The sequence below is a fragment of the Podarcis vaucheri genome (genome assembly GCF_965113315.1).
Source record: "Podarcis vaucheri genome assembly, chromosome: 8".
Taxonomy (NCBI): Eukaryota; Metazoa; Chordata; class Lepidosauria; order Squamata; family Lacertidae; genus Podarcis; species Podarcis vaucheri.
The window spans coordinates 61,777,606-61,803,654 of NC_138766.1; the positions used below are offsets into that span (position 1 = coordinate 61,777,606).

At 43.5% G+C, this 26,049-nt stretch overlaps 1 protein-coding gene and 1 long non-coding RNA gene across 2 annotated transcripts; one reads left to right on the forward strand and one right to left on the reverse strand.

The window, feature by feature from the left end:
* The first annotated feature begins 69 nt into the window (after window positions 1-69).
* Window positions 70-24,096, forward strand: RDH10 (retinol dehydrogenase 10). The gene is made up of 6 exons (XM_082233959.1): window positions 70-1,156; window positions 3,175-3,407; window positions 18,663-18,761; window positions 20,157-20,302; window positions 20,759-20,890; window positions 22,812-24,096. The coding sequence occupies exons 1-6, from the start codon at window positions 865-867 to the stop codon at window positions 22,933-22,935; spliced, it is 1,026 nt and encodes a 341-aa protein (XP_082090085.1). The 5' UTR covers window positions 70-864; the 3' UTR covers window positions 22,936-24,096.
* LOC309538505 lies at window positions 1,128-8,077 on the reverse strand. Its single transcript, XR_014222249.1, has 3 exons — window positions 5,497-8,077; window positions 1,499-1,675; window positions 1,128-1,259 (listed from the first exon to the last, which is right to left on the reverse strand). It is a non-coding gene; the product is annotated as an uncharacterized lncRNA (long non-coding RNA).
* Window positions 24,097-26,049: the final 1,953 nt, after the last annotated feature.

Below are 26,049 nucleotides of genomic sequence, written 5' to 3' on the forward strand. Positions count from 1 at the left end.
GCGACGAGGAGGCGGGGCCGGGCTGCGAAGCGCGGATGATGGTGGGTTTGGGGGCGGGAGGGTTGGCGGAGGGGGGCCTGGTTTCCTCCTCTCGCCGGGGCTATATAGAGCGCCGAGTGGTGGGAAAATGTTCACTTTCAGGGGCGAGGTGCTGAGGTTGGGCACAGCCGCGAGGCGGAGGGGACAGGTAGGGCTAAGGCGCGAGGAGCGTGAGAGGGGTAGTAGGAGCAGGAGCAGCAGCAGCCGCGGCCGCCTCACCGCTCAGCCTTTTCCGCGAGCTGGGAAGGTGGCAGTCGGACGCCCCTTCGCGTGAGTCCTGCGGGGCGTGTTTGTCCTGAGAGCGCGGAGGAAGCGCAGCAGGAGCCTCCGAGGGAAACTTGCTCCGTGCGCTGCTTTAACTTGCCGCTCGCGGTGGTCACCTCAGGGTAGGGGGGCGCTGAGAGATTTGCCCTTCCTTTAGAGTGCCCGTAGCAAGAAGTAGTGGCCACTGCCGCCGCCGCCGCCGCCACCGAAGGCGACTGAAAGAGCGAAGCCGGAGGCGGCCCTTGAGGTGCCCTTAGGAGGCTTGGCCGGTGCCTAGCGCAGAGTTCCTGCCTTAAGCGCGGAAGCAGCTTGCGCGCTCCCTTCGCTGTCCGAGGAGGCAGAGAGCGGGCAGTTTCTGCGCCCCTGGCTATGCTCGGGCGCGCTGCCCCTCGCTGAATTGTCGAGGCGCGCGCGCGCTCTCCCGGCTTCTCCGCGCGGGGGGGCTCCGAAGTAGCCTTTTTAGGGCGCCGCGAGCTGCTGCTGCTGCTGCTGCTCAGCCACCCGCTTCTCCTCTCGCTGCTCCTCCCGGCTCCCCGACCCCCCTCCAAGGGAGCCGCCACCATGAACATCGTCCTGGAGTTCTTCGTGGTTACCTTCAAGGTCCTCTGGGCGTTCGTGGTGGCCGCCGCCAAGTGGCTCATGCGCCCCAAGGAGAAGAGCGTGGCGGGGCAGGTGTGCCTCATCACCGGCGCTGGCAGTGGGCTGGGCCGCCTCTTCGCGCTGGAGTTTGCCCGCCGCCGGGCGCGCTTGGTGCTCTGGGACATCAACACGCAGAGCAACGAGGACACGGCGGGCATGGTGCGGCACATCTACCGGGAGATCGCCGAGGAAGCCGTGGTCGCTGCTCAGAAAGGTAACCGACCGGCGGGAGGAGGTCGCTGAGGTGGGGACGGGGATGAGCTTGGGAAGTCCCGGGTTCTTAAAAGGCAAACAAGAGAAGCAAGCGCCACTTCCTTCTAGGAAAGAAAAGCAAGGTTTTTTTTTTTCTATCGATACTTAAAAAACAGCGCGCTCCTGCACGTGGTCTACTCGGGAGTAAGCCCCATTAAGTTCAGTGAGGCTTAGTCCCTGGTAAGCGTGCAGGATTGCAGCCTTGGGTGCTTTAAAATAAAGTGCAAGATTTGGAGAGAAGAGGGTATAGGAAAGGGGAAAACATTTCAAAAGCAGCGGCAATAGTAGTAGCTGAAACTGTTACCTCCTGGATCGTTGCTCTTGTGCAGAGACCTCCTGCCGATACCTGGACAAAGTTCCAGATTAACTTTCAGGATCATTCTGTCTTCCGGGGGCAAGGGATGTCTTCTCTTTAACAGAAAGAGGGGCAATAAGGCAGATTGTGGAGTTCTTTGATAGGATGCTTTTCTGGCACACGGATCTGTACATGGTTGGGCGGGAAGAGAAAGAGACAACGGCTTGTACAGCTTGTAGTGTTCTCCAGAGTGACTTTACCTGCCTGTTTATCAAGGGTGACTGAGTTGCAAACATTCGTAAGTCCTCCTATTGTGTGAAAAAGTGTTGGGTGGGGTTTTTTAACGACTTGGTCTTAGGGGAATATTCTCCATTCTTGCCACCCAAGAAGTTTTTTTTTGGGGGGGTGCAGTGATTTATTTTTTTTACAGGCAGAGATTGGCACACTAAAGGCAATGACTGGTATTCAATTAACTTCTCCACTGAAATTAATGGGACTTAACTGAGTCATGTTGGTCCATTTCATTGAGTACTCCAAATACTGCACAACAGTTATCTCGGATTCCAGAAATTCTAGGCAAGGCTGAAATTGAGGAACTTTTCTTGCTTTGGTATGCTGGGCTGTAGCGGTTTGCAAATTTTAAATTGAATGTGCAGGTGTTAAAATAGGAATAAAAGCAAATGAGCCTTCATTGACCATTTTCAGAAAACTGTGTAAAGGTCTGGCCACCCCATCTGAAATGCACAACCAAGAATCGGAAGAGGAGAGGATTAACCAAATGTTTACTAATAATATTGGAAGCTGCCTTTTGTCCATCTAGCTCAGTTTTGTCTATACTACCTGAAAGTGAGACTCCAGGGTTTCAGATGGGGGACATTCCCAATCCTACTTGGAGATGCCAGAGATTCAACTTGGGACTTTCTGCATGCAAAACATATGTTCTAACACTGAGTTCCTGTGCTCTACCTGACTGTTGCCTATTCCTGGAACAGAAGAAGAGAAGGAAATAATTTATTCCAATGGAATTTAATATGGCCATTAAATATGGCAAAGGAGGTCTGGGCATATTTGGGACAGTAAATCTTGTGGGTGGTGAAATGGGAATACTCTTTGCTGCCTGTTGCACAGAAATCCAGGTTGTGGGTTGTATGAGATGCAGTGTGATACACATGGAAAGCAATGGTCTGACATATTTGTGCTGCAACTTTCCAATGGTTTGACTTTACCCCTAGACTCTGTGACCTGGGAGTTAGTCCCATTGAACTCAGTGGAACTGGCTTTTGAGTATACTGTTTAGAATTGTAGTGTCACAAATGGCTTCACCAGTTTGTTTCACCACCACCATCATCATGCTTAATTTAGCTCATGTGCACCATTTGCACAAACCTATCAAATAGAATAGTTGGGTTTTTAAACAAAAAACAAAAAAAGGAAGTCTGCAGTCTTGTTCATATTTGAGAATAAGCCCTAAATCTACTGAACTCAGTAAGACTTATTTCTAAGTAAATATAACATTCAAGCTGCATGTTCCCATACCCTCAAATTTAAAAACTCCATCTGAAGTGGTTTGTGGATCAAGCGGTCCACTTATTTTCTGATATTTAAGCATTGCATGGTACTTGAAATCGTTTTCTTTTCTCTCTCTCTCTCCCCCCCCCCTTGCTTGTCTGGCTTCCTGTAAGTAGCTGGACATGGTGAAGAAGTGGTACCTCACTACAACTTGCAAGTCCACACATATACTTGTGACGTGAGCAAAAGAGAGAACGTATACACAACTGCTGAGAGAGTTCGCAAAGAAGTTGGTGAAGTCTCAGTCCTGGTTAATAATGCTGGCGTGGTTTCTGGACACCATCTCCTGGAATGTCCCGATGAGCTTATTGAAAGGACCATGATGGTTAACTGCCACGCACACTTCTGGGTAAGTATATCTATTTATGTTACTACATTTGAGATCTAGTCTGTCTGTTCCCTATAAAATGAAATCACAATTTGTTCAGGACAGCATTTGTTTTTGTGTGACAGCATTGCATAATTTGGGCCTTCTGTTACTTTGCCCATCTTTACTCACTGAGCCAGATCCTGAGAAAATTGTGTTCAACTAAAAACAACAATTGGGCAAGTTAGTCTCAACAAACTTTCACCCTGTTGATTTCATTGGGACCTGAATGTGGCTAATGCTAATACCAGAGGTCAGAGCCTCTGGTATACAGAGATATCGGCTGGCCTTTTTGCTACACTCATTGAGTCTTTGGTCCACTGAGCCCAATGTTATCGCTTACAAATGGTAGCATCTGCTCAAAGTCCCATGCAGAAGCTTTCCCAACAGCAGAAGTCTTGGCTGTGTATTACTTTTCATACTAAGCTATGCAGCTTTCCCTTGATTCTTCTGGCTATCTTCTGTGGAACCATTTTTAAATGAATCCTTAGAATACACAATAATGTTGCACGTTATTGTTGAATTAGATGCCTGAAGCAAGAGCAGCTGGGCAGGCTGTGGAATAGTGCAAAACAGAAGTCTTTGGTAGTCATCGTGGTGCCTTCCAGAGGTTGTTGAACTCTTAGCTCCCATCAGCTCCAGCCTGCATGGTCAAAGGTTATGGAAGATGGGAGTTGTAGTCTATGGCAGCTGGACAGTACCACATTAAATAGTATGGTGTAAGATACCCACATAGAGTTTGAGCAAGTGCTGCTTTTTCTACCCGAAGTTCTATTGTATGCATGTTGGGTTGGAATTAATTCACTGTATTCAATGAGACTTACTCTTAGGTAAGTGCATACAGGATTGCAGCCAAAAGAGTGGGACAATACAGATATGCAGAGAATATTGCAAATTTTTCTCTCCTCTGTTTTCCTGGGAAGACTTGGACCAATGTTTATAAAGAGCGACTTTTTAAAGACTTTGCCTAAATACCAGGCTATATTCAGAAATATTTTCTTGAATTTCCTTCAAAATCCACTGCATAATATCCAGTGTCAATTACAGCATCTATACTGTTGAAATACTCTGCAAACTCCGTGTTACTGAGAGTTCTAAATATTTGCTGTGCCTATCTTAAGATAGGAGAGTAGAAGACTGGTTCATGACCTTTATGTCAAGCATTCTGTTCAGTGAGTAAAGCATGAATTGAAGGAAGATCCAGTTTCATCATACACTATTTGAACAATTCAGAAGATATTGGTTTAAATGTTTTACAATTAGAATGAGCCTGAGGGATTTTTCTGCAAAAATGAAATGCAAACACCCAGTTTATACTTGTAAAAACAGGGAACTTTGGTAACTGAGTAAATGCATGCTTGTGGCATAGCTGTAAAAATTTAGAGTTCTTGGAAGTGGTCACTTATGACATCATTGTCATTAAAATATGGGCGGATCCTAGCCTGCCCAGCTGCTCTTGCTTCAGGCATCTAATTCAACAATAACGTGCAACATTATTGTGTATTCTAAGGATTCATTTAAAAATCCTAATTTAACAATGGAAACATAATAATGCAGTGCTGTTCATGTCTATTGAAAAAGTAAGTCCCACTCTCTGTTCAGTGGGGGAAACCAGAAAATGTTTCGCACCCCCTAAGGATTGCAGCCTTAGGTATGTTTTGAAAACCATTTTGATACTTAAGACATTTCAAGCTCTTTTTCCCTTTGAAGTACTGCTCTGGAGCTCACCTTTGTCATGTGGCCTGAACTTGACAGGCCTATTTCAGCTAAACAAGTCAATACCTTGTCATGCAGTGTTGTATAGTTTCAAGTAGCAACCCACAACCCTTTTATGAATGCTTTTTATCAATAAATTATTCTCCGAGGTGGATGCTCAAGCTGTTCTTTTGTTTCCCAGACTTAGGTAACTGAATACATTTGCTAGTTTCCTAAATGTAGAACAATATAAACAAAGGAAGAGGATGTTTAAATCATTAATTTCTGCAAATTAAGTAGCAAAAGAAATGGAATAAGTAAAAATTGGGAAGAGCCTTTAGTAGGTACATTGGTGCTTCAATTTCAGTATACGTACTTGGTATTTTACATTGGCTTTTCCAATTGGTTGGCCTTGGTGAAATTAAATAGTGTCCACTTGCTTCAGATTTCTGGATTCTGCTATAATGAAGAAAAGCCAAAGCTCTTTGAGGCATAATGAGGGAACAGCTGTCAAACACACACACACACACACACACACAGAGAGAGAGAGAGAGAGAGAGAGAGAGAGAGAGCGCTGAATCACCTCCACAAGTGATAAGAAACAAACACTGCTTTTCTTGGGGAATGTGGTTCCAAACAGGATTGTTGTTGATCCAGAGAATAAACACTGTCAGTGCAACCAAATCAAGCCTTTTGAACAGCAATACTGCTTCACCTTCTATGTATACAAGTCTGAATAATCTTTGCTAGAATTCTCTATCAATATCTCTTATAGTGCCAGCATGGTAGGAGATGGTGCATGATTTCTTATTTGTTGTACTTCCAAGTAACATTAAACCATGGTTTAGTGCTACATACATGATGTCCTCCTCTGGCCGTGTTGTGATGCTTTGTTGAGAATATTATCAACTTGACCTTCTGCCCATGGGAAAGTATGAGTGATCTGTTTGAATCTCACTTGGTATGCATCTAAGCTTGCTTACAGACTAATCCTAGGCATGACTACTGAAAAGTAAGTTCCACTTCATTCAATTCCTAGGATACAGTCCTATGCACGTTTTCCTACCTCCCTATGACAGTGTAAGCCCAAGGGTATGGGGTGTGATAGTCTTTGTGTTGTGTGTTGATCAGGAGATCATCAGCAGGGTAAACACCTATTGAAGTTATTGCCTGTTGTACTAATCTGAGTCTTGCACAGAGGCTGAATTACCCCCTCATTATTGTGATCAGCCCAGGTATCTCTTTGTACCTAAGGTGTTAGCTAAGTTCATTTGCTCCATTTGAAAGAGAAAATGTTGCTGTGTTCAAGCCATATATTTGCAGGCTTATTTGGAACCTGTAACATGTCCAGATCTTGTTTTGGCTAGCCAACTCCTCAAGAAAGGTGGCAAAGTTTCCTTCATTGAACTAGGTTGGCAGGTGGTGTAGAACATGCCTTATTTGATATGTGGGCAATTCAACAGACTTTGTATCTATTGTATGTAGCAATGGGCTATGTCAAATTGCAGCATCTTCTCAAAAAGACAGACTTCCTAATAGAAGTCCTGCATTAGGTCTATGAAAACCATTGAAAATGAGGGTGCTTGTACAGTCTCCAGGAGTGTAGTCTCCAGGATTGGTGCAGAGTTGACATGACATCCCTTGGCCACTAACCATGCCTAGCAGAAGTGGTGTGTTGTAAATGTGCCTGCTCCCTTCCTATTACTTTTAGTCCTCCTTCTTTCTATGTTCTGTGTTGAATCTTTATCCCTGTTAACCATGGCCAATGCCACCTGGATTCCCTCATGCAAGGACATGCAGATTTGTAGCTCTGATTATGATGGCAATCCTAGTAATCATTAGTCATTGTTAGTACTGATATGTATGCACCAGGCTGCACCATGCCTTAGGGCTGGCCCACCCATGAAGGAAGCTGAGGCAACTGCTTCAGGCAGCAGGAGCCATAGGGCAGCAAATCCAAGGAAAGCATTCCCCGCTGCTGCTGCTGCTACGGTAGCAGCAAAATCTACAGCATACTCCTTGGAGGCCAACTCGTCAGCCCTCCACCCCGCATGCCACATCTACAGTGGCCTCTTGGCAAATAGGAGTTGCTGCTGGTCTCCTCCCACCCTTGTTCTTCATGTAGATCTTCACTAGTCCCTTCTCCCCTGGCGAGGGGCGCCATTTTGTGGTTTTCCTCAGGTGCCAAACTGTCTTGGGCCAGCCCTTCTATACCTGAAGCAGAGTGTAGGAGAAAAGGGGCAATTCACATAGGAGAGAAGGCAGCGGGAGAATCGGTGGCACACTCCTGCTTTTTTAAATCTGTTTTATGGAAACACTTAAGCAGAGCTAAAAATAGCTTTGAGATGTCATGTATATATCTACCATATTTGGAGCCTGCACATTGGCTTTTTGCCTCCTCCAGAGCGAACTGAGGTGGTGCCAGGCAGTACAACATGCTTAATAGTACTATAGACTGTTCTGTGTATTTAGAAATACCTTACAATATTTTAGTACAACAGTTTGACTGATTAAATGCAAAGGCTGACAATGGGGGGCAGTTTATGTGCAAAAATCTAAATATAGACCAACCGGCTTTTTAGCAGAGGGAGCTTGCTTGTGAGTACACCCTCAATATCTTTTAGACACTTTCATTAACCAGTGAACTTCAGTAAGATAACTACAGTTACTTTATAAATGATTCTTGTTAAACCTGGGTTCTCCCTGTGTACCAGGGTTGCCATATGCCCTCTTTTTCCAGGACATGTCCTTTTTTCCCCACAGGTAAAATTTCTGTCCTGGCGGATTTTTTGTATTTGCCAAAATGTCCTCATGCTTGGGTACACTGCTGGCCCCGTGGTGTGCCCCCCCCAGCTACGCCTTTGCATAGGACCATAAAAAGGATCCTGCAGGGTCAAACCATGGGGCTATCTAGGCCAGCATCTTCTCTCCTGCACCCCCTCCTTCCCCCACCCCCACCCCAGGCACCAGCAAATGTGTCCTCTTTTTTTCCTCTTCAAATTACGGCAACCCTACTGTGTGCTAAGGGACGCAGGTGGCGCTGTGGGTAAAACCTCAGCGCCTAGGACTTGCTGATCGCATGGTCAGCGGTTCGAATCCCCGCGGCGGGGTGCGCTCCCGTCATTCGGTCCCAGCGCCTGCCAACCTAGCAGTTCGAAAGCACCTCCGGGTGCAAGTAGATAAATAGGGACCGCTTACCAGCGGGAAGGTAAACGGCGTTCCGTGTGCTGCACTGGCTCGCCAGATGCAGCTTTGTCACGCTGGCCACGTGACCCGGAAGTGTCTGCGGACAGCGCTGGCTCCCGGCCTATAGAGTGAGATGAGCGCACAACACTAGAGTCTGGCAAGACTGGCCCAAACGGGCAGGGGTACCTTTACCTTTACTGTGTACTATCTTTCTCTCCTTCCCTTAACACACTGCATTTATTTAAATTGTAAGATAGTATGAACCTGGGACAGTTTAAGCTTACCCAAAGATCTACATATTTGTTTTCTACATAACTTGCATGTTGCTCCCCCCCCCCAATCCCTTATCAAATGTATTATTTGATCCTTGGCTTAGCTTCCACTACTGTGTTAGGCTAAGACTTGGCATACACCAGTTGAAATAGGAAAGAAGGAGCATGAAAAAACACTCCTGTATAAGTTGCACTTGGAAGTATTTTGATAGTTCTGGGTAGTTAGGTATGGGCGCCCAATATCCTAGAACCGTGATAGGTTAGCTGGAATGCAAAGAACAGGAGTGGAAATAGAACTTCAAATGTATAACATCTCTACCTGTGAACAGGAAGAGGTTGGTGAGTTTAGCTTCTTCTGCCCTGTGCCTGCCCCGCCCTGTAGCCTGAAGGTCTTGGCTTCTGCTTACTACAAGTTGCTAAATACTTTTCAAAGCAATGGAGGCTCCCCCCCCCCATACCTGGGTATGTCTTTATCCCTCCATCTAATTGTAAATCAAAATAATTTGCACATGCCTATGTACTGTTTTATACCTGTTCATGTTTCTGGGTCCTCCATCCTTCTGTTTCTGAAATTACTATCCTTCTGGAAAGGAACAAGAGACTTGCTTAAAGGGGCAAATGCAGTCTTGGCTTCTTCATTGAAAAAGAAGCCTCACACTAAACTCTACTGGCTTAGAATGAATGTTTAACCAGCTCAGGTTCATTTTTCCTAGACCTTGGTTCCCTGGGAATGACACAGCCACACACTCTGTTTCCTAAGTTGCTTGGCACTCTACTCTTGTCTGTCCGTAGGTTCTAGACAATCCCTTCAGGCCAGAACTGTTTCTTCTGTGCTTACATACTATGTCTCCTTTAAAAAGGAGCAGTGTTTATCCATTTAATTGTTAATAACAGCTTGCCAAATTGTCTCTTGGGATTCATTCATGGATGATTACATACCATCTTCCATGCACCACTCAAAGATCGGGCCGAAAGGGGGCAGATTTGCAGGTATTATAGGAAAGTAAAAAGGTTGAGCACAGCCACAAGCCGTAACCAACAACAAACATTTCTTGTTCTAGGATTTTAAGTGGTGCGCTCTTGCAACATAGAGGTGAAGCTATTGCAACACTCAAGTTTGTTTAACTGGGCAGGGTGAAAGTAATGCACCTTTTAAATACCGGATTAAATCAAAAGTATCCCTCAATAAGCAGAGCTGCACAATTGGCAATATTCCATGATGGAGCTCTTGCTTGACAATACCATTTCCCACTGCAAGTGAAGGAGCCTATGTTTATAGATAGATAAAGATATATCCTTGTCTTCGGCAACACTGCTTTCAGTTCACCTAACATTCAAGCAAGATAAATTATCAGAGTTCAGGGACGCATTCCAGCAGACAAAAAGACTTGGGGCTGTGAAGCAGGGAGAGTAAGGAGGTGTGGTCTGGGGAGAGTTCTGAGGGCCAGGTAAGAGAGGACTGGAGGGCCACATTTGGCCTCAGGGACTGAGGGCCCCCACCCTGCAACAAGAGCTTGAGCAGGTTCACACTTTTCATAGAATCATAGTAACATTGGAAGGGACCACGAGGCTCATCTAGCCTAACCAACAGCGATTCAGGAATCTTTCGCCCAACATGGGGCAGGAATCCACTGCCCTGAGATTAAGAGTCTCCTGCTCTACCTCAATAGAAACCCATTTTTAAAAATGCAACAGCAGCAGCAGCATTTCCAGCTTCGTGCTATAAGGAAAAGTTTCTTCTTAAGAAAAGGCATTTTTTGCATGCAAATTTCTTACCCGTTTAAAAATGGGTTTCTACCTATGCAAAAAGGAACTTGCTCAGACCCTTTGGGCTAGTCAGAATCTAACACTGATAATGTGTACGCTGTAAATAGCGAGTATTGCTCCCTTCCTTTGTTTCCCATAATGGCTCATCACCCAGGCTATCACCTCAATGCAGGAAGCTAGCGTGGCTTATATTTTAACACTTGCTAGATCCAGGGGTCAGAAGGGTCTAGGCAAACAGGTTCCCCCCCCTCCCCGACTCATAAGCTTTGTCTCTTATCTGAGAGAGAAGTACATACTGTGACCTGGTTTGCACATAAAACTAAACTTTAAACCATGGCTTAACATAAATGGATGAATGGGTTCTTGGAGAGGAGATTGTGGTCACTGCAGCTACAGAATAGTGCAGTTAAATGGTCCCATTATATCTAGCACTCTTAAGAAAACATGTTTACCGTATTTTTCACCCTATAGGACGCACCGGCCCATAGGACGCACCTAGATTGGGGGGGGGGAATAAAGGAAAAAAATTATCCCCCCCCCAGGCGCGGGGCTGGGGAAGCTCGGGCTTTGGCAGCTTTGGCATCGCTCTGGGAGCTTGCGGGGCTGGAGGAGGGGAAAGCAGAGCTTCCCCCGCCCCCAGAACGGGACCCAGAGCCATGTAGAAGCTGCGTACAGCTTTGGCATCGCTCTGGGAGCTTGCGGGGCTGGAGGAGGGGAAAGCGGAGCTTCTCCCTCCCCCAGCCCCCAGAACGGGACCCAGAGCCATGTGGAAGCTGCGTACAGCTTTGGCATCGCTCTGGGAGCTTGCGGGGCTGGAGGAGGGGAAAGCGGAGCTTCTCCCTCCCCCAGCCCCCAGAACGGGACCCAGAGCCATGTGGAAGCTGCGTGCAGCTTTGGCAGCGCTCTGGGAGCTTGCAGGGCTGGAGGAGGGGAAAGCCCTCCGCCAGCCTTCTAGCCAAGTCGGGGGACAGCGGGAAAGGCACGCTGCGCCTCTCCCGCTGTCCCCCGAGTTTGCGGGGCTGGCGACGGGGAGGAGCAGGCTTCTCCCCCCCGCCAGCCTTCTAGCCAAGTCGGGGGACAGTGGGAAAGGCGCGCTGCGCCTCTCCCGCTGTCCCCCGAGTTTGCGGGGCTGGCGACGGGGCTCTCCTGAAGCCTGCATTCGCCCCATAAGACGCACACACATTTCCCCTTCATTTTTGGAGGGGAAAAAGTGCATCCTATAGGGCGAAAAATACAATATGTGCATGTGAGTGACGAAGAATAATGACACATGAGTTGGTGTCGGGGGGGGACAGTATAGATATTTACATTATTCATTTATTTCATAACCAAATGGAAACGTGGCTCTGGGGCTAATCAAATGAAGTGAGGAATTCTCGCAAGTAGCAGTGGAATGCATTAGTAAGTGGGATTTAAGCTTGTGGTGCTAAGAAACTTCCAACGTATAATGAGCTGTGCAAAACAAAAGGTGACTCCTTTAATGGGGCTTGGCTGTTTAGATTCTATACCTAAAAATAAACTAACCTTTACAGGTTTTTCTTTATTTGCTGTTCTTTTTTTTTTTTAAAGTGTGTGCCAACTGCTTTTGCTTCCTGATAATCCTGAATTAGGGTAGGCTGTGTGCGTCTGTCTTGAATAGACGAAATAGTAGTAAAGCAATAGCTAAACAATTTGGAACTTGCCACTGACGTTAAATGTAATTGGTTTTACTTTATTCAGAGGCCAGAAATCTTAACACTGGATTGTGTACACGGGCAAGTTCTAAGCCTGCATCATGAAGTTTGCCTGTGTTCAAGACTTATCCTTCTGTCCCCAAGTCCTTGACCCAGATAATAGCATAGACCGAGGTAATAGCATTTTCAGGTAATCCTAGCATTTCTCAGAACCTTAACGGGGGACCACTGAGTAATCGGTACCTTCCCCGGATATCTTGCCTATATCTGCCATTCTCCTCTTCCAGTGCTTCAGTGTAGAACAGGCATAGGCAAACTCGGCCCTCCAGATGTTTTGGGACTACAACTCCCATAATCCCTAGCTAACAGGACCAGTGGTCAGGGATGATGGGAATTGTAGTCTCAAAACAGCTGGAGGGCTGAGTTTCCCTATGCCTGGTGTAGAAGACTATGTGTTCCAGGCCTCACCTTTGGCTTACATTGGACAAGGGTGAATTCCAACAGCCTGGCCAACAGAGTTGCACATGAACAGAATACTATGCAGAGCACAGGATGTTTATGGCAAGCACATCTATGTGGAAAGGGTTCCCTAGAGATCAGGGCCAGATTTAGGTTTGATGAGGCCCTAAGCTACTGAAGGTAATGGGGCCCTTTATATAGCAGGTGGGGCCTATTATATCATAGGAGCCTACATAACACAAAACACTGTTGCTGTATGTAGTTTTATTTTATTTGTTTTTTATCTTATATTTTGGAAATGTACATCCAGGGATTTTTTCCCTTTAAATTTTTTTGGGGAGCCTAAGAGAGTGAGGCCCTAAGCTATAGCTTGTATAGCTTATACGTAAATCTGGCACTGCTGGAGATGGAAAGTTTTGAAAACCATTGGCGTATGCTATGGAAGTGGCAGCGTCTGGCTGGGCTGAAAGAATGTATTGGGCAGCATTGCAATCTTCCTATTCTAGCCTTAGCCTAGTTCTTTGGCTAGGGTTTAACATTTCTGTGGCAGACAAATGGCTGTGGCAATCAAAACCTGATTTGTTGACTCCTTAAGCCAATATTTGAACAACCCATTCCTACAGGGATAAACTTAGGACATAACCCACTTCTTAGCCCACTCCCTAGAAACTCTGGCGATACCGTCCCAACTTCTGTGGTCTCATTAACAAGACATGTGTTCCTTTCCCCCTCTCCTCTCTGCCCCACCTCATGTTTCCATAAATACCTTATTGGTGAATGTAGACTGACAGTTGCTGTTAACCTATGCATTTATTACTTTATTTACAGCACATTCTGCAGAAGCCTTCCCTTGGTAGGATATTATGCAAATGCAGGATATTATGTTTTATTATTTTGGGCTATTTACTAATTGTGGTGTTGTATTTCATTACCCTTTAAATAGTGGGTTGTGAAATGGAGGCCTATGGGCCTGATCTGACCTGCTAAGCCTTCCCTAATGGCCCACTGATCCCCCAACCCAACTTTGCAGCATTGAAGAGCACCAGCAGGAACAGAACAATCTTCATCTTCATCATAGCGCTGGGCTGAGCACCTCTGCCCAGCACCATGGTGAGAATGCTGATCACTCTCCCCTGCTATTCTGATTTGCAGGGAAAGGATACAGTCTTCATGTCCCATGGAACCGGGTGTTGCTCAGCCCAGTGCCTTGATGGGGATGCAGATTGGCAAGATTTCCCTCCTTTTCCCATTCAAACAGAGAGGGTGATATGAAGGAAAATTGCTTCCTCCACCACCATGACAGTGGGGAGGGGCAAATTTTCCCGAGAGAGACAAAGATGGCCACACCCTCTTCAATTTTGCCACATCTACCACTGGGATATGACCTTTGGTGGGTTGGCCCACAGTGACCCATGGACTGAAAAAGTTTAGACTATCACAAGTAGAAGGATGTCACTGGGAAAGCTCTTTCTGTTCTTGACAATCAATTAGCTCTTGGTACAAAACTGAATGTGCTCCTAATATACACAGGAGTAGTTTACACTAATGTTGTCATCTTTGAAGGCTTGGTATTTCAAGCAGCTCTTAGCAGTTACTGGGTGATTAAAGTCATGCTTGGAGCAGACCCAATGAAAACAGTGGGCTGACTTGCACCCGTTGATTTCAATGGGTCTGCTTTGAATATGTCCATTATTGGATAATTGACTATTGTTATTTATCATGGCAGTTTACAAAGAATGAGGGCAGGTTCGTGCCCAAATAAGCTTACGCTCTTAAATTTTGACATGGGGAAGACAACATCAAGAGCTCTTTTTCTCTTTTTCTCTCTTTTTTTGTACTTTTTTCTTTAATTCTTAAACTTTTAATAAATATTATTTTTTTAAAAAGACAACATCAAAAAGGAAGCAGAGGCAGGTATGTGTTCTCTTTGGCATCTCTTTGCATGCACGTCTAGGCCTCATGGTCAGAGAAGATTTTTGAAAGTGGGTAGCGCTATCTGCTGAATACTAAACCTTTGTTAGCTGTTAAGGTAGGACTTTGGTGTACTCAGCAACTCTGTCCCTATTCATATTATCAAATGTGCATAGCTTGCTTTCTTCCAGCGGAGAACAAGTATCCTAGATCCTACAGAGCTCTATACAGATTAAACACATTTTCAGCACATTTTAAAGCAACTGTATTCAAGTTCTCTCAATGGGGAACAGTTTGGTAAATCATTTTGAATTCTGCTATCTGAGAGTAAGAGTAGCTGCCATGTGAAATTGAGGCAATTCCTTGTATTTCTGTCTAACCAGTTAAACCAGTTCTTTCATGATGTCAGGATGGTGCAAAGAAGCTGGTTAACAGGACAGAGCCAAGAGGATATGAAATTTTCATTGTCCCTCCCAGCTGCTCCATTAAGTAGATTCCAGTGCTACTATAGGGCACTACTTTTTAGCATCTTACCTGATGGATTGGGGGGGGGGGTTTAGTCTGCAACACAATTCTACTGCTACACACATTTTAGCACTGTTCAAACATTTGCTGTTCCATTCTTGCATTGTACTCTTGTCTGGGTGCTTTTAAAGTAGTTAACAAGCTTTCATAATTCATCTTTCTTGGTATTTTTGAGCTATAAAAATCTTTCAACTATTTTAAAATATTGTATGGTATCTTCCTAAGACTATAAAATAACAAGCAAATAATTCAGCTTCATACACAAATTAAAGTTTGAACTTGTTTACTTACGGATTGATTGATTGATTGGCTGCTGTGGTAGATGAACTTCCTTTGTTATATCCTCATAACCATAGAATTATAGATAACTTGGTTTCATTGTTCTTGTTATGATCACGTGCATAACATTAATCTTAAAAATGGTAAAAAGTGGTTGCAGAATCACTTCTTGTAATCAGGATAGGAAACTTTCTAAAGGGTAATTTATGACTTCTGACTAATTCCCACATTCCCACTAGAATATATCTAAATTGGTTCTGCCTCATATAGCAACTGCCTTTCTCTTCTAAATAAGAGCTAATCAACATGAATCAGAAACAAGTTACATGATTGAGGGGTGGACTGCACTATGGAGTCTGCTATTTGAGGAGGTGGAGAAGCAATTCAGACCCTAGAAGGCAAAGTTTCTTTGCATGTAGAAAACTAGTGTGTCAGATGAGGGTTCCAGGATTAGCCCTCTCCCTGCTAGTTTTCTAAGTGTAGGGAGTTCCTACCTCCTCCCAAGGGATTGTTCAAGCTGAACTGTATAGTACAGGAAAAATGGAATCCTGCGATTCCATGGTTATTGGTTTCTATCGGGGACAAAATGTTTGTGCCAGATTTTTTTATAACTCTGCAGAGCATTGGGTGTAGAACTTTGGTTGTGGAGATAATGAAGATCCTGGAAAGAATTCAGATGAAACTGAGTTCAGATGTATTGCATTACTCCATGGTGTTATGGTTCAAGGAGCTGGAGGAAGAGGGCTACATGTGAAGCCGTTTCTAGCAAAGCTTCATAAAATGAACTTTTGTTTTTATTTTCAGTGTACTAAAAGTACCGTACAGAGAGCAACTTTAATCGAGGTAGTTCTGAGTGGGTTTGTGGTATGGGAATTGGATCCAGACTTCATGAGTGCAGAACTTGAGTCACAGGATGTTCCTACCAGAGGGGTGATTTTTCAAGATTTCTCTTCCCTGCTGCAGCACTCTGTACTTCCCAAAAATCTGCTCTGGACTGTCGGAGGACCCTCTAGAATAGTGCAGCAAGGGAACAGGGAACTGGCAAATATCACTTCTTGTTTCCTTCGTCAAGTGAGAGCTTCTACTGGAACTTATTTTCTAAGGAGCAAGTCTGGGTCTCACCCCTTCTGTGTGAGAGAGGTTTCTTCAGTAAATGAAGCCAGAAGAGCCTTATGATAGCAATCTGAGAACCAAAATGAAGCTAGGCAACCAATGGAGATTAACTGATTTAAATTTTGAATTGGGAACAATGACACCATGTCATTATATTACAACAATCTTTCTCCCATGAATAGTATCTCCCCCCCCCCAATGAAGCAAAGGAAAGCATGAGATATAGAGTGGGAAACAGGAGACGAAAGTAAGTAAGTACAACTTACTAGCCCCAACAACCCTTACCCATCGTGCCAGCTTTTGCTCTCACATTTCCCTTCTGCTCAAAATAGTTTTTTACTTTCTGCTCCTGAACAATTATGTTTGTTTAAAACTGCCACATCTGCAGAATGGTCTTGTACCAAAAACCATGATGTCCTAGAATAAACTGTTCCCTCACATGGCAATAAATGAAGCCATAGTCCAGTCTTCGTTGATACCAAAGATGTTTGCAGATGCCCCTTGCTTCAAGAAGAGGGAGAAGTTCAAAACATAATGGTTGATCATGGGTCTGGGCACACAGAACTGTGTGTGAGACTTGGTGGAGTCCAACAGTTGGCACACCCTGAGAACTGATGTTTATATTGAATTTTCTGCATTTGTAGCTGCAGAGAAATGTTTGAAAACATGCAAGCTCTCTTCTGTAAAAGGCTCAGTGCTGGAGACTGTTAGTCCTACAAGATACAATATCAGCCCTTTCCTTGGTCCTCCAGTCATTTTCCATCGCTTGCCCTGCTTGCAAGTGTGGTAGATGGTGAAATTATTTGGTGGCAGCTTCTCCAACTAGCAGGGAGAGGAACAACACAGGAATAGTGGTGCAATTCCTAATGATCTCCCTTATAACTACAGGTTTAAAATGTACATTATTGGAAAAAACAGCATGCACTGTATTATGCTTACATAGTACGACTTCCCAGCATAATTTTTGACCCAGATTTTTGGTAGCAGTTGGTGCCTTGCTACAAAACTTCTCATGTTTTGAACTCCTTGAAAGGATGATGACCGGGGGGGGGGGGCGGACACTCAAGCAAACCAAGTTAGTTCTGTAGTGTAGCGAATCCTTCATTAAGAGCTGAGGCAAGAAACTGAGAATGGGAGAACCTGTTAATCTTCTGTCATCCACTAGCTGCCCATTGAAAACACATGTTTGTGTGGTGTTCAGAGGTTTGAGTTAGTCATTTAACACCTGTGAACAGAAATGCCTCACCAAGAACATGTGAACATTCTTAGAGCAAAACTGTTTTGATGTCTCTGATTGGAAAAAGCAGAGACGCCATAAGAATGGAATTAGATTGAGTCAGCAGCAGTCTTTTTCTAGCTGAAATTGTTTAGGCAGTCAGTTACCTAGTGAACAAATGCAGCGAGTGGTTTAAGTTCAAGAAAATTCCCTACCTTTTTAGCTTTCAGTATTTCAAAATAATTGTGTTTGTTTAGATTAGGAAGCCACTTAACTTTAAAAGCCGCTAGTATTGGTTTGGATGGGGGGGGGGGCTTCCTTAATAGTACAGAACTAGTGGTGTAGCAATTTAAAAATGAGCCCTGTTTCTGGCTTACAGATGCAGTCAATTTGGCAGAAATGCGATTCTAGCACAGAGTCACTTCCTGCAACTGCATGGCAGCTGCAAAGCAACTGCTGTAAAGTAATTATAGATGGCTTAATCTTTCAAATATATTTCTGCAGGTGGAATCTCAGCAAAGTCCATGGAGGAATATGCAGGTGTCATGAGATGAGATTATACATGGAGCTTTGTGGAGACTTCATCTGTTGTTGTGTTGGCCTCTTAGCATGCCTGTTACAACGTGAAAAACAAGTCAGCCATACATTAGTCTGAGCAATGTCAATATATTGTTGCAAATTTCTAAGTACAACAAGATACATATTTTTAAATATACATTCCTTGCTTATAATAGGAGCTTTTTGCCAGATTGTGCAGTGTAAAGATTAAAGAGTAAGGGAGGGAAACTAGGAGGAAAAACAGATTAGAATCTCCACTCACCCATGAAGCTTTCTGACCTTGTGCCAGTCTCATAGGGATGTTTGAGGCTAAAATGGGATGGAGAGAGAGACAACCTTGTGTGTTATGACTACTTTTGCAAACTTGCTGTCTCTTAGACAAGTTAGTCTGACCACTTGACTTTGGGAGAAAGGTAAGTATATCTGGCCTAATGGAAACTCTGGGCATAACATTTTCTCTGTAAGAATTATCTCAGGGTACCATTCACTCAATTGCCTGCAGTCTTGTATTTTGGCTGATACAGAAGTAGGCCAATGAATGGTAGGCACTTACGTAACAAACTCGTGTGCTCTTGCTTTGTAGACCACTAAAGCATTCCTTCCCAAAATGCTGGAATTGAATCACGGACACATTGTGACGGTTGCAAGTTCCCTTGGCCTGTTTAGTACCGCTGGAGTGGAGGTTTGTTAAGATTACTGTACTTTAAAACTGATCTTGCATGTCTAAGTGCTTCATGCTGTTGTTGAACCTGCTGGCGTACAAATTAACTCAGACTTCTGGGAAGCTCACAGCTCTAACTTCTGTTGAAAATTCAAGGTTCAACTTGAATTCAGTAGAGTAACCATCAGTTTTGGCTTTTTACTTTCTAGAAATGGCTTCCTCAGAAGAGTTAGTGCAGGGAATAAGAATGAGCAACACTTGTTGAAATACCAGCAGTATGGTATTTAATAGTCGTAATCCCCATGTGCCATACAGCACCATATTACATGTACCAAAAATTACCATTGTAGGTATAGTGAAGGTTAGATCAGGGTTGGAGAACCTGTGGCCATCCAGATGGTGTCGGGCGCCAGCTTCCATCTGTTGCAGCCAGCATGGCCAATGGTCAGAGATGATGGGAGCCAGATTCCAACACCAGTTGGTGGGCCACACGTTCCCCATCCCTGGTCTAGATGTTGCAAGGCAGCATTCCTGCTTCAGACACTCCAAAATTACCAGTGACATGACAGATTTCAAAATGATAGTTATGTGATCAAAATGGAATAAGGTACCTCCTGTCTGCTCTCTTTCCTAGCCTCACACTAAGTACTTCTGGAGCACTCTGCCCCATGCTGTGTTGTCATCATAAGTGCTGGTGACTTGATGAAAACAAAGTGTTTACTGGTCACTCCTCTACATACAGTGTTTATGTACTTAAATATCAATGGTGATCTTTAGTTCTGATTTAAGAAGGCACAATTGTGAACAACTGTGGGTGGTTTTTTTGTCTTTCACACTCCCAACAATAATTCCATTAATCAACACTGATTGTCTAATTTAGCTATTGTGCTGCAACAGGTTGCAAAGAACAGAACTTCTTAGTGAGCAAGCAAGCAAGCAAGCCAGAAAAGGGTATAGAAATGCTAAAGGAGAAGTGGTTTTAGACTTCATATCCCTGGCTGGCAAATAAACAATGGCAGATTACCAGACTAAGCCATCCACACCTTCAGGTGGTCCACAAGCAAGATTGTCTCCCAGTTACTTTTCCCATTGCGTGTTTCCTTCTCCCTTGATAACCCAAGTCATGAGGTTTCAGAATGAAAGAGAATATGCACTTCCATATTAATGGGGCATTTCTCCTTGTATTATGACTTGAAGCTGACAACTGACTTCACAATACATTCCTGCCCCTCATTACACTGCTACATGAAGCTAATAATACAGATGAGAAGAAATCATTTCAGTTAGTGCTATCACCACTTAGAGGACTTTGATTAAGTGATATAATGATTCAATAGGAACATGAACGGTGCTTTCAAATCTGTTAACTTTATTTTTGCTATATTTACACACTTGCTTCTTCCATTACCAATCTAGGATTATTGTGCCAGTAAATTTGGAGCAGTGGGTTTTCACGAATCTTTGAGCCATGAACTGAAGGCAGCTGAAAAAGATGGCATTAAAACAACATTGGTCTGTCCTTACCTTGTAGACACAGGAATGTTCAGAGGCTGCAGAATTAGGTAAGCACAACTAGCTTGTTTTTTCTCATCTCCAGTAACTGAAAAAGACAATAGCTATATCAAATGCCACAAAAATGACATATTTTGGGTCCAGTGCAATAAAAGATTACATTGCAAAACATAAATATGATCTCTTTAACTTTGTTCATGTAACAGGGAAACACAAATATTATTTGAAGCCAAGCTGCATTTTAACTTTCATTTTTTGATGTGTCATAAATGCCTCTTATATCTGGTAAATGTACAGACTTGTTTAATCTAGATCAGACTTTAATTTAGAAACGCTTAAAATGGCATAATCTGACCCAAATTAAACCATTGACTCATATTAAAATCAATGGGACTTAAGCTTATATTTAAACCATTCCCTCTGAAGTAAAAAGTGGTTTTAACTCTGGCTAAATCTTCTCTCTGCATGTATATTTCTAAAATGAGGCTTTCGTTTTTCTTTTTCAGAAAAGAAATTGAGCCTTTCCTTCCACCACTGAAGCCAGATTACTGTGTAAAACAAGCAATGAGAGCTATACTTACAGACCAACCTATGATTTGCACACCTCGCCTGATGTATATGGTCACCTTCATGAAAAGGTGACTATCTTGGAATCTTGACTAGCAATTAATGTATAACGTTTAACAGACCAATGGGTCCCCAGTATATTGGAGTGCTGTGCATCTTGGACTTGCTCTTGCTAGTCTCACCCCTGGAAGACTTCTTGTCAGAGAGTCTAAATCTGGAATAGGCAAACTCAGCCCTCCAGATGTTTTGGGACTACAACTCCCATCATCCCTAGCTAACAGGTCCCAGTGGTCAGGGATGATGGGAATTGTAGTCTTAAAACATCTGGAGGGCCGAGTTTGCCTATGCCTGTCATAAATGGACAGCTAGAAAAGTTTTGTGTTGGTGGAAAAACTTCTCAAGTGTACAATAATATACTTGTAATGTTTGATTGAATAATGCACGCAAGTCAAGCTGTGTGGCAAGAGGAAAACAGTGTTTTTGATAGCTACAATGGAAGTGAAATAGTTTTGGATCCCAAATACAGCAAACTTTCTCTGAATTAATAAAACAAACCATTCCTGAGGATTTTTCTAGAAAGGTGCCTTTGATGCCCTTTATGTCAGCATACTCTCTCTGTTCATGGCACAGCACTAGAAAAGGTAAAAAGTTCATGGGCTGTGGTAGGGAGAGAGAGATTTCTCCTCACCCCAATTATTTTAATCTTATGATTGGCATATTAAGAATGCACACACATCCCCCAGAACAGCCTATGTGGATCACATGTTAAGGCACTTAACTAACGCTTGGACCTTGTGGTGTTTGAAATGTTATAGTTTGCAGAAGTGCAGAAAAACTACACCACACTAGGCCCACCTGGCACTCATATTTAATAAAGGATTCCCTCCCAAACACCCCCCCCTTCCGTCCAGCTGCTAAGTCTCCATATTGTGGAATCCACAGGTGGGAATGGGGGTAGTGGAGGCATCCTGGCCTCCTTAATTTGGATCATAAGCGGGGGAGCTAATCAGCACTAGGTTATCTGCTCTTGCACTGTAGCTTCAGTTCTGGAGAACTCCTACCCCCTCGTTTGCCTTCTGATGATACACACAAATTCAACTTAATTGGCACAAGCTTCTGCTTGCACAGTGAAGCTAATGGAGGCAGCGGCGGCAGCAGCAGCTATGCCCATTGCTTCAGGAGGCAACTTTGACAAATAATTCCATTGCCAAATATCCTGGATCTGAAGAAGTTCTTGCTTTTCAGTTTAATTCAAATTTCTGGGGTTTTTTAAACTGAAAACTGGCATCAACAAAGGCAAGCAAAACAAAATTGGAAGTGTTAGTATTGATTCATCTAATCTCTGAAAGGTTTCTACATAGTGCCCCAGCAAGTATATAGCAAAAACTAGTCCAATGTCAAAATCTTCCTTCAGTTAAACATCAATGTGGCACTCCAATTTCTGATGGGGGAGAGGGCTACCCTGAAGTTTCTGTGAAGTGTTCAGGGTCTCCCATTGTCTATTTCTCTTTTAAAACTGAGGCTCTTTATCAATGCTCAGAAATTGGGGGCGAGCAATATCTGAATATAAACTTCTAATAGCTATCTGACATTTTAAACATTTGTCATACACAGTCATATATTTAAAGTAATCAATGATTGTTATTGCGCCAAGGCTTTGTTTACTCGTACAAAAGATTATTTCAAAAGGGACTAAGCTGAAAATAGCACATTGTCTTTTGTCTGTTTTTATTACTTTCAAGGAGAGGTCAGTAACTGCAGACAGTATTTTTAGCTTTCTGGCATGTATCTATGTCTAAATAAATAAATGCATCATATGTAAATATTGATACTTATTCTTGTTGTTTTTTATATTGTATTTTTATGATGTGAGTCACCCTGAGATCTACAGATGAAGGGTGGTGTACATATTTAATAAATAATAATAGCAATTCTTCACCAATTGTCATGTAAAGTGTTTTATAACATTTCTTATTTTCTTTCCCCTCTCAGCATCCTGCCTTTTGAAGCAGTTGTGTGTATGTACCGGTTTCTGGGAGCAGACAAGTGCATGTACCCTTTCATTGCTCAACGAAAACAGGCCACAAATAACAATGAAGCAAAAAATGGAATTTAACGTTTTACAAAGGACTGGTGTTTGTAGCTGAATTATGTTCAACACTAAATGACTGAATTGTGAAGTGCACTTGCAGTTAGCAGATGCAATAGTTAACATTTTACTGTGGTATTCTCTTGGATCCTATACCTGTATAGTGAACAGAAAATCAATGTTTTTACATACTGTATATAAAGTAATAGAATTCTTGGAAACTGTGATGGGCAAAGTGAATTTATAAAATGTAGTGGTCACCCTTGTCCCTTTTGAAATTTCACTAAATGTACATTAACATTCTACTCTTTTGTAAACAAACTGTAAGATTGCTCCTGAGATGGCCATTCAACCAGAAGATGCAATTGTTTCAGCACCTATTATATTTTCTTGTATTTTCCGTGAGCAAACATTTTAAAACAAATGTGGTGAAATAGTGGGGCGGTGTTTCAAGGGTTCACCCAGGCTACGTAGAACAGATAAATTTCAGTGAAATTCTGCTGTGTAACACCTACATCCATTGAACACCAAATCTTTCCTAACTCAACTGGAAAATGTGCATTTTATGAAGTTTTTGGAATGAAGTAATGCAGGGCTTTTTCATTCCATTACTGAGAGAGACTCCCACCCCAAATCTTTTTAAAGTTGGTAGCTTCTTAAAGCTAATTTGTGTTTTGAGGTGCAATGGCATATCTAAATTATGGCCAAATATCATGGCAAAACCCTTCCTGCCCCCCTCATTGCTCTCATATGTAAATATTACTTTACCCAAGCTCTTGTCTAAAATTCAAAAGCAATCAAGCAAGGTGGATAAAAACAGTAAGTCTTCATTCTTATGCCAGCTAATTTGCAAAGATACGGTTAATGCTGGATGCAACTTGACTGTTTTAAGGATGGAAAGGGTGTGTAAATGTCTCTTCACAGACATTTTTAAAAAGTGTCCACGTTGTAGAAGCAGTTGGGTTTTTTGTTTGTAAAAAAACACAATTTTGTGCCTTGAATCTGAGCATCTGTATTAGTGGAATATTGTAACAGTGAACTTCTACCTCTATATCTAAATGTATACCATCCGCTTGTAAATTTACTATAAAACGAATCCTGTGGTGACTTTTTTTTTTTTAGAATGTCATGTTAAATAGTGACCAACTTTTGTGGTTATTAAAGTGAGCCACTTTGTTCTTTAAGCAACTCCTTGTATGTGTTTTAAATGCTGACAAGGTTCTGGGTTGGGTTGGAGAGAGCCTAGGAAACCACTAGCAAAGAGTGGCATGGCTGGCTGCTGTTGCGCTCAGAGCTAGAAATTACTAGCTGCAGTACTATATTCCTCACAACAACATCTAACTAGGAACCAGACTGTTAGGGGGAAGAGAAATTTTGGCGAGTGAATGTTTGGAAGGAGATATTGGGGGCTGTGGGAGGAAGTCAATGTCGGAGAGTTATTTGACACGGAAGCTTTGTAGATTCTTGGTAGCATCTGGGGGGTGGGTTAAACAGAAGGCATTTGTGTGATCGTGTTACATATTTCAAGGTCATACGCTCAATGAACTGTGGACCACTGCTTGTCATCTGCAAGTTCTCAGGGTGGAAACTTTAAGGTTTCTGCTGAGTACGGAAACTTGTAAGGAGACTATGCCTGTTGAACATTCAATCCCGGTTGGAAAGGGGAAATTGCCAGTGCAAAGCAACTGAATGCTGCTGAAGTCTTTCTCCTGCTTGTAGCAAGTGCTCCAACAGATATGGTATGTGATTGATAAAGGTGATGAGATTGGACAAACCATCAAGCTCAAACGCCCAGGAAAATCTGTTGAGGGCATTTTCAAAGCAATGTGGATGACACCAGGACTTGATCCTACCTGATCCCTTTGTGACGGCAACAGCAGCAGTTCCTTAGCAGCCTCCCTTAGAGCCAACGTGGTGTAATGGTTAAGAGTGGTGGGTTCGTAATCTAGTGGACCGGGTTCGCGTCTCCGCTCCTCCACATGCAGCTGCTGGGTGACCTTGGGCCAGTCACACTTCTTTGAAGTCTCTCAGCCCCATTCACCTCACAGAGTGTTTGTTGTGGGGGAGGAAGGGAAAGGAGAATGTTAGCCGCTTTGAGACTCCTTAAAGGGAGTGAAAGGCGGGATATCAAATCCAAACTCTTCTTCTTCTCCCCCTGCTTTGTGCCCTCCAGGTCACATCTGCCCCAGGCAGCATGCCTAATGTTCAGAGATGATCAGAATTAAAGTCCAAAATATCTAGAGAGTACCAGGTTGAATAAAAGTGGCTAAGATTAAGGGTTGGAGTGTCATCCCAGGCACTGCCTCTGTAATGCAAGTGATGGAATGGGGTCCTAATTTCAGGCAGGTCATATGGAGGGAGCTAGGATAAGCTGGCTTTGTGGCAGGTGGAGAGTACCTCACTGACTGCCCAGTGTTTGCTTACCAGAGCTACATTCACTGCAAAGTCTCCTTCTCCAAGGCTATATAGTCAACAGGTGAATTGAGCTCTGAAAGACACATAAGACTCCCCCCCCCCTTTCATTGCTCTCCCTGCCACCAATGATAGCAATAGCAATGATGGGGTTTGTGTGCTGGACTACCAAGGAATAGCAGCCCTCTTGCCATGCGTGATCACTCTGCTTGCCTGCCTGCCTGCCTGCTCAGTCAGACAACTCGCTTGGGGCTTCCCAGACTTCCCTTGCCTTTTTAAACTGGCTACACTTGCATGCTCAGTCATCAGAGTGATGATGGGTGAGTGCAAATACAGTATAGAGAGATAACAGTTTTGTACTGCAACTGCACAGCAGCTACAGACACCGTGCAACTGCATTGCACACTATCTTCACTGTTTCAATTTATGCACTGGCTCAGTGATAAACCCAACTTCCCCCATGGCAAAATATGATACTGTGTCATCCCTGCCCAATGCTACCTGGAGAAAACACCTGGTTCTCCTGCACCAAATGTTCAGCGACTGAACATTGGTTGTGACATCCTGTTGTCTGAAAATACAGTTGTTAGCAGTAAAGATACAGAAGGGCAAGGATGCTTACCGTAAATAGTAACGGGTAGAGATGTAGGATAGGCAGTCCCAGGTATAATTTGTACCATTGCACCCGAAGGAAGTCTGTAGCTCAGTGGTTGGGCACATTCTCTGCAT

What these genes read in the sequence shown, in the direction of transcription:
- RDH10 (XM_082233959.1), top strand. Translation starts at nt 865, where the DNA reads ATGAACATCGTCCTGGAGTTCTTCGTGGTTACCTTCAAGGTCCTCTGG. An exon ending in CGTGGTCGCTGCTCAGAAAG is followed by an intron (nt 1,157 to 3,174) that starts GTAACCGACCGG and finishes TCCTGTAAGTAG; the next exon opens with CTGGACATGGTGAAGAAGTG. An exon ending in TTCAGAGGCTGCAGAATTAG is followed by an intron (nt 20,303 to 20,758) that starts GTAAGCACAACT and finishes TTTCTTTTTCAG; the next exon opens with AAAAGAAATTGAGCCTTTCC.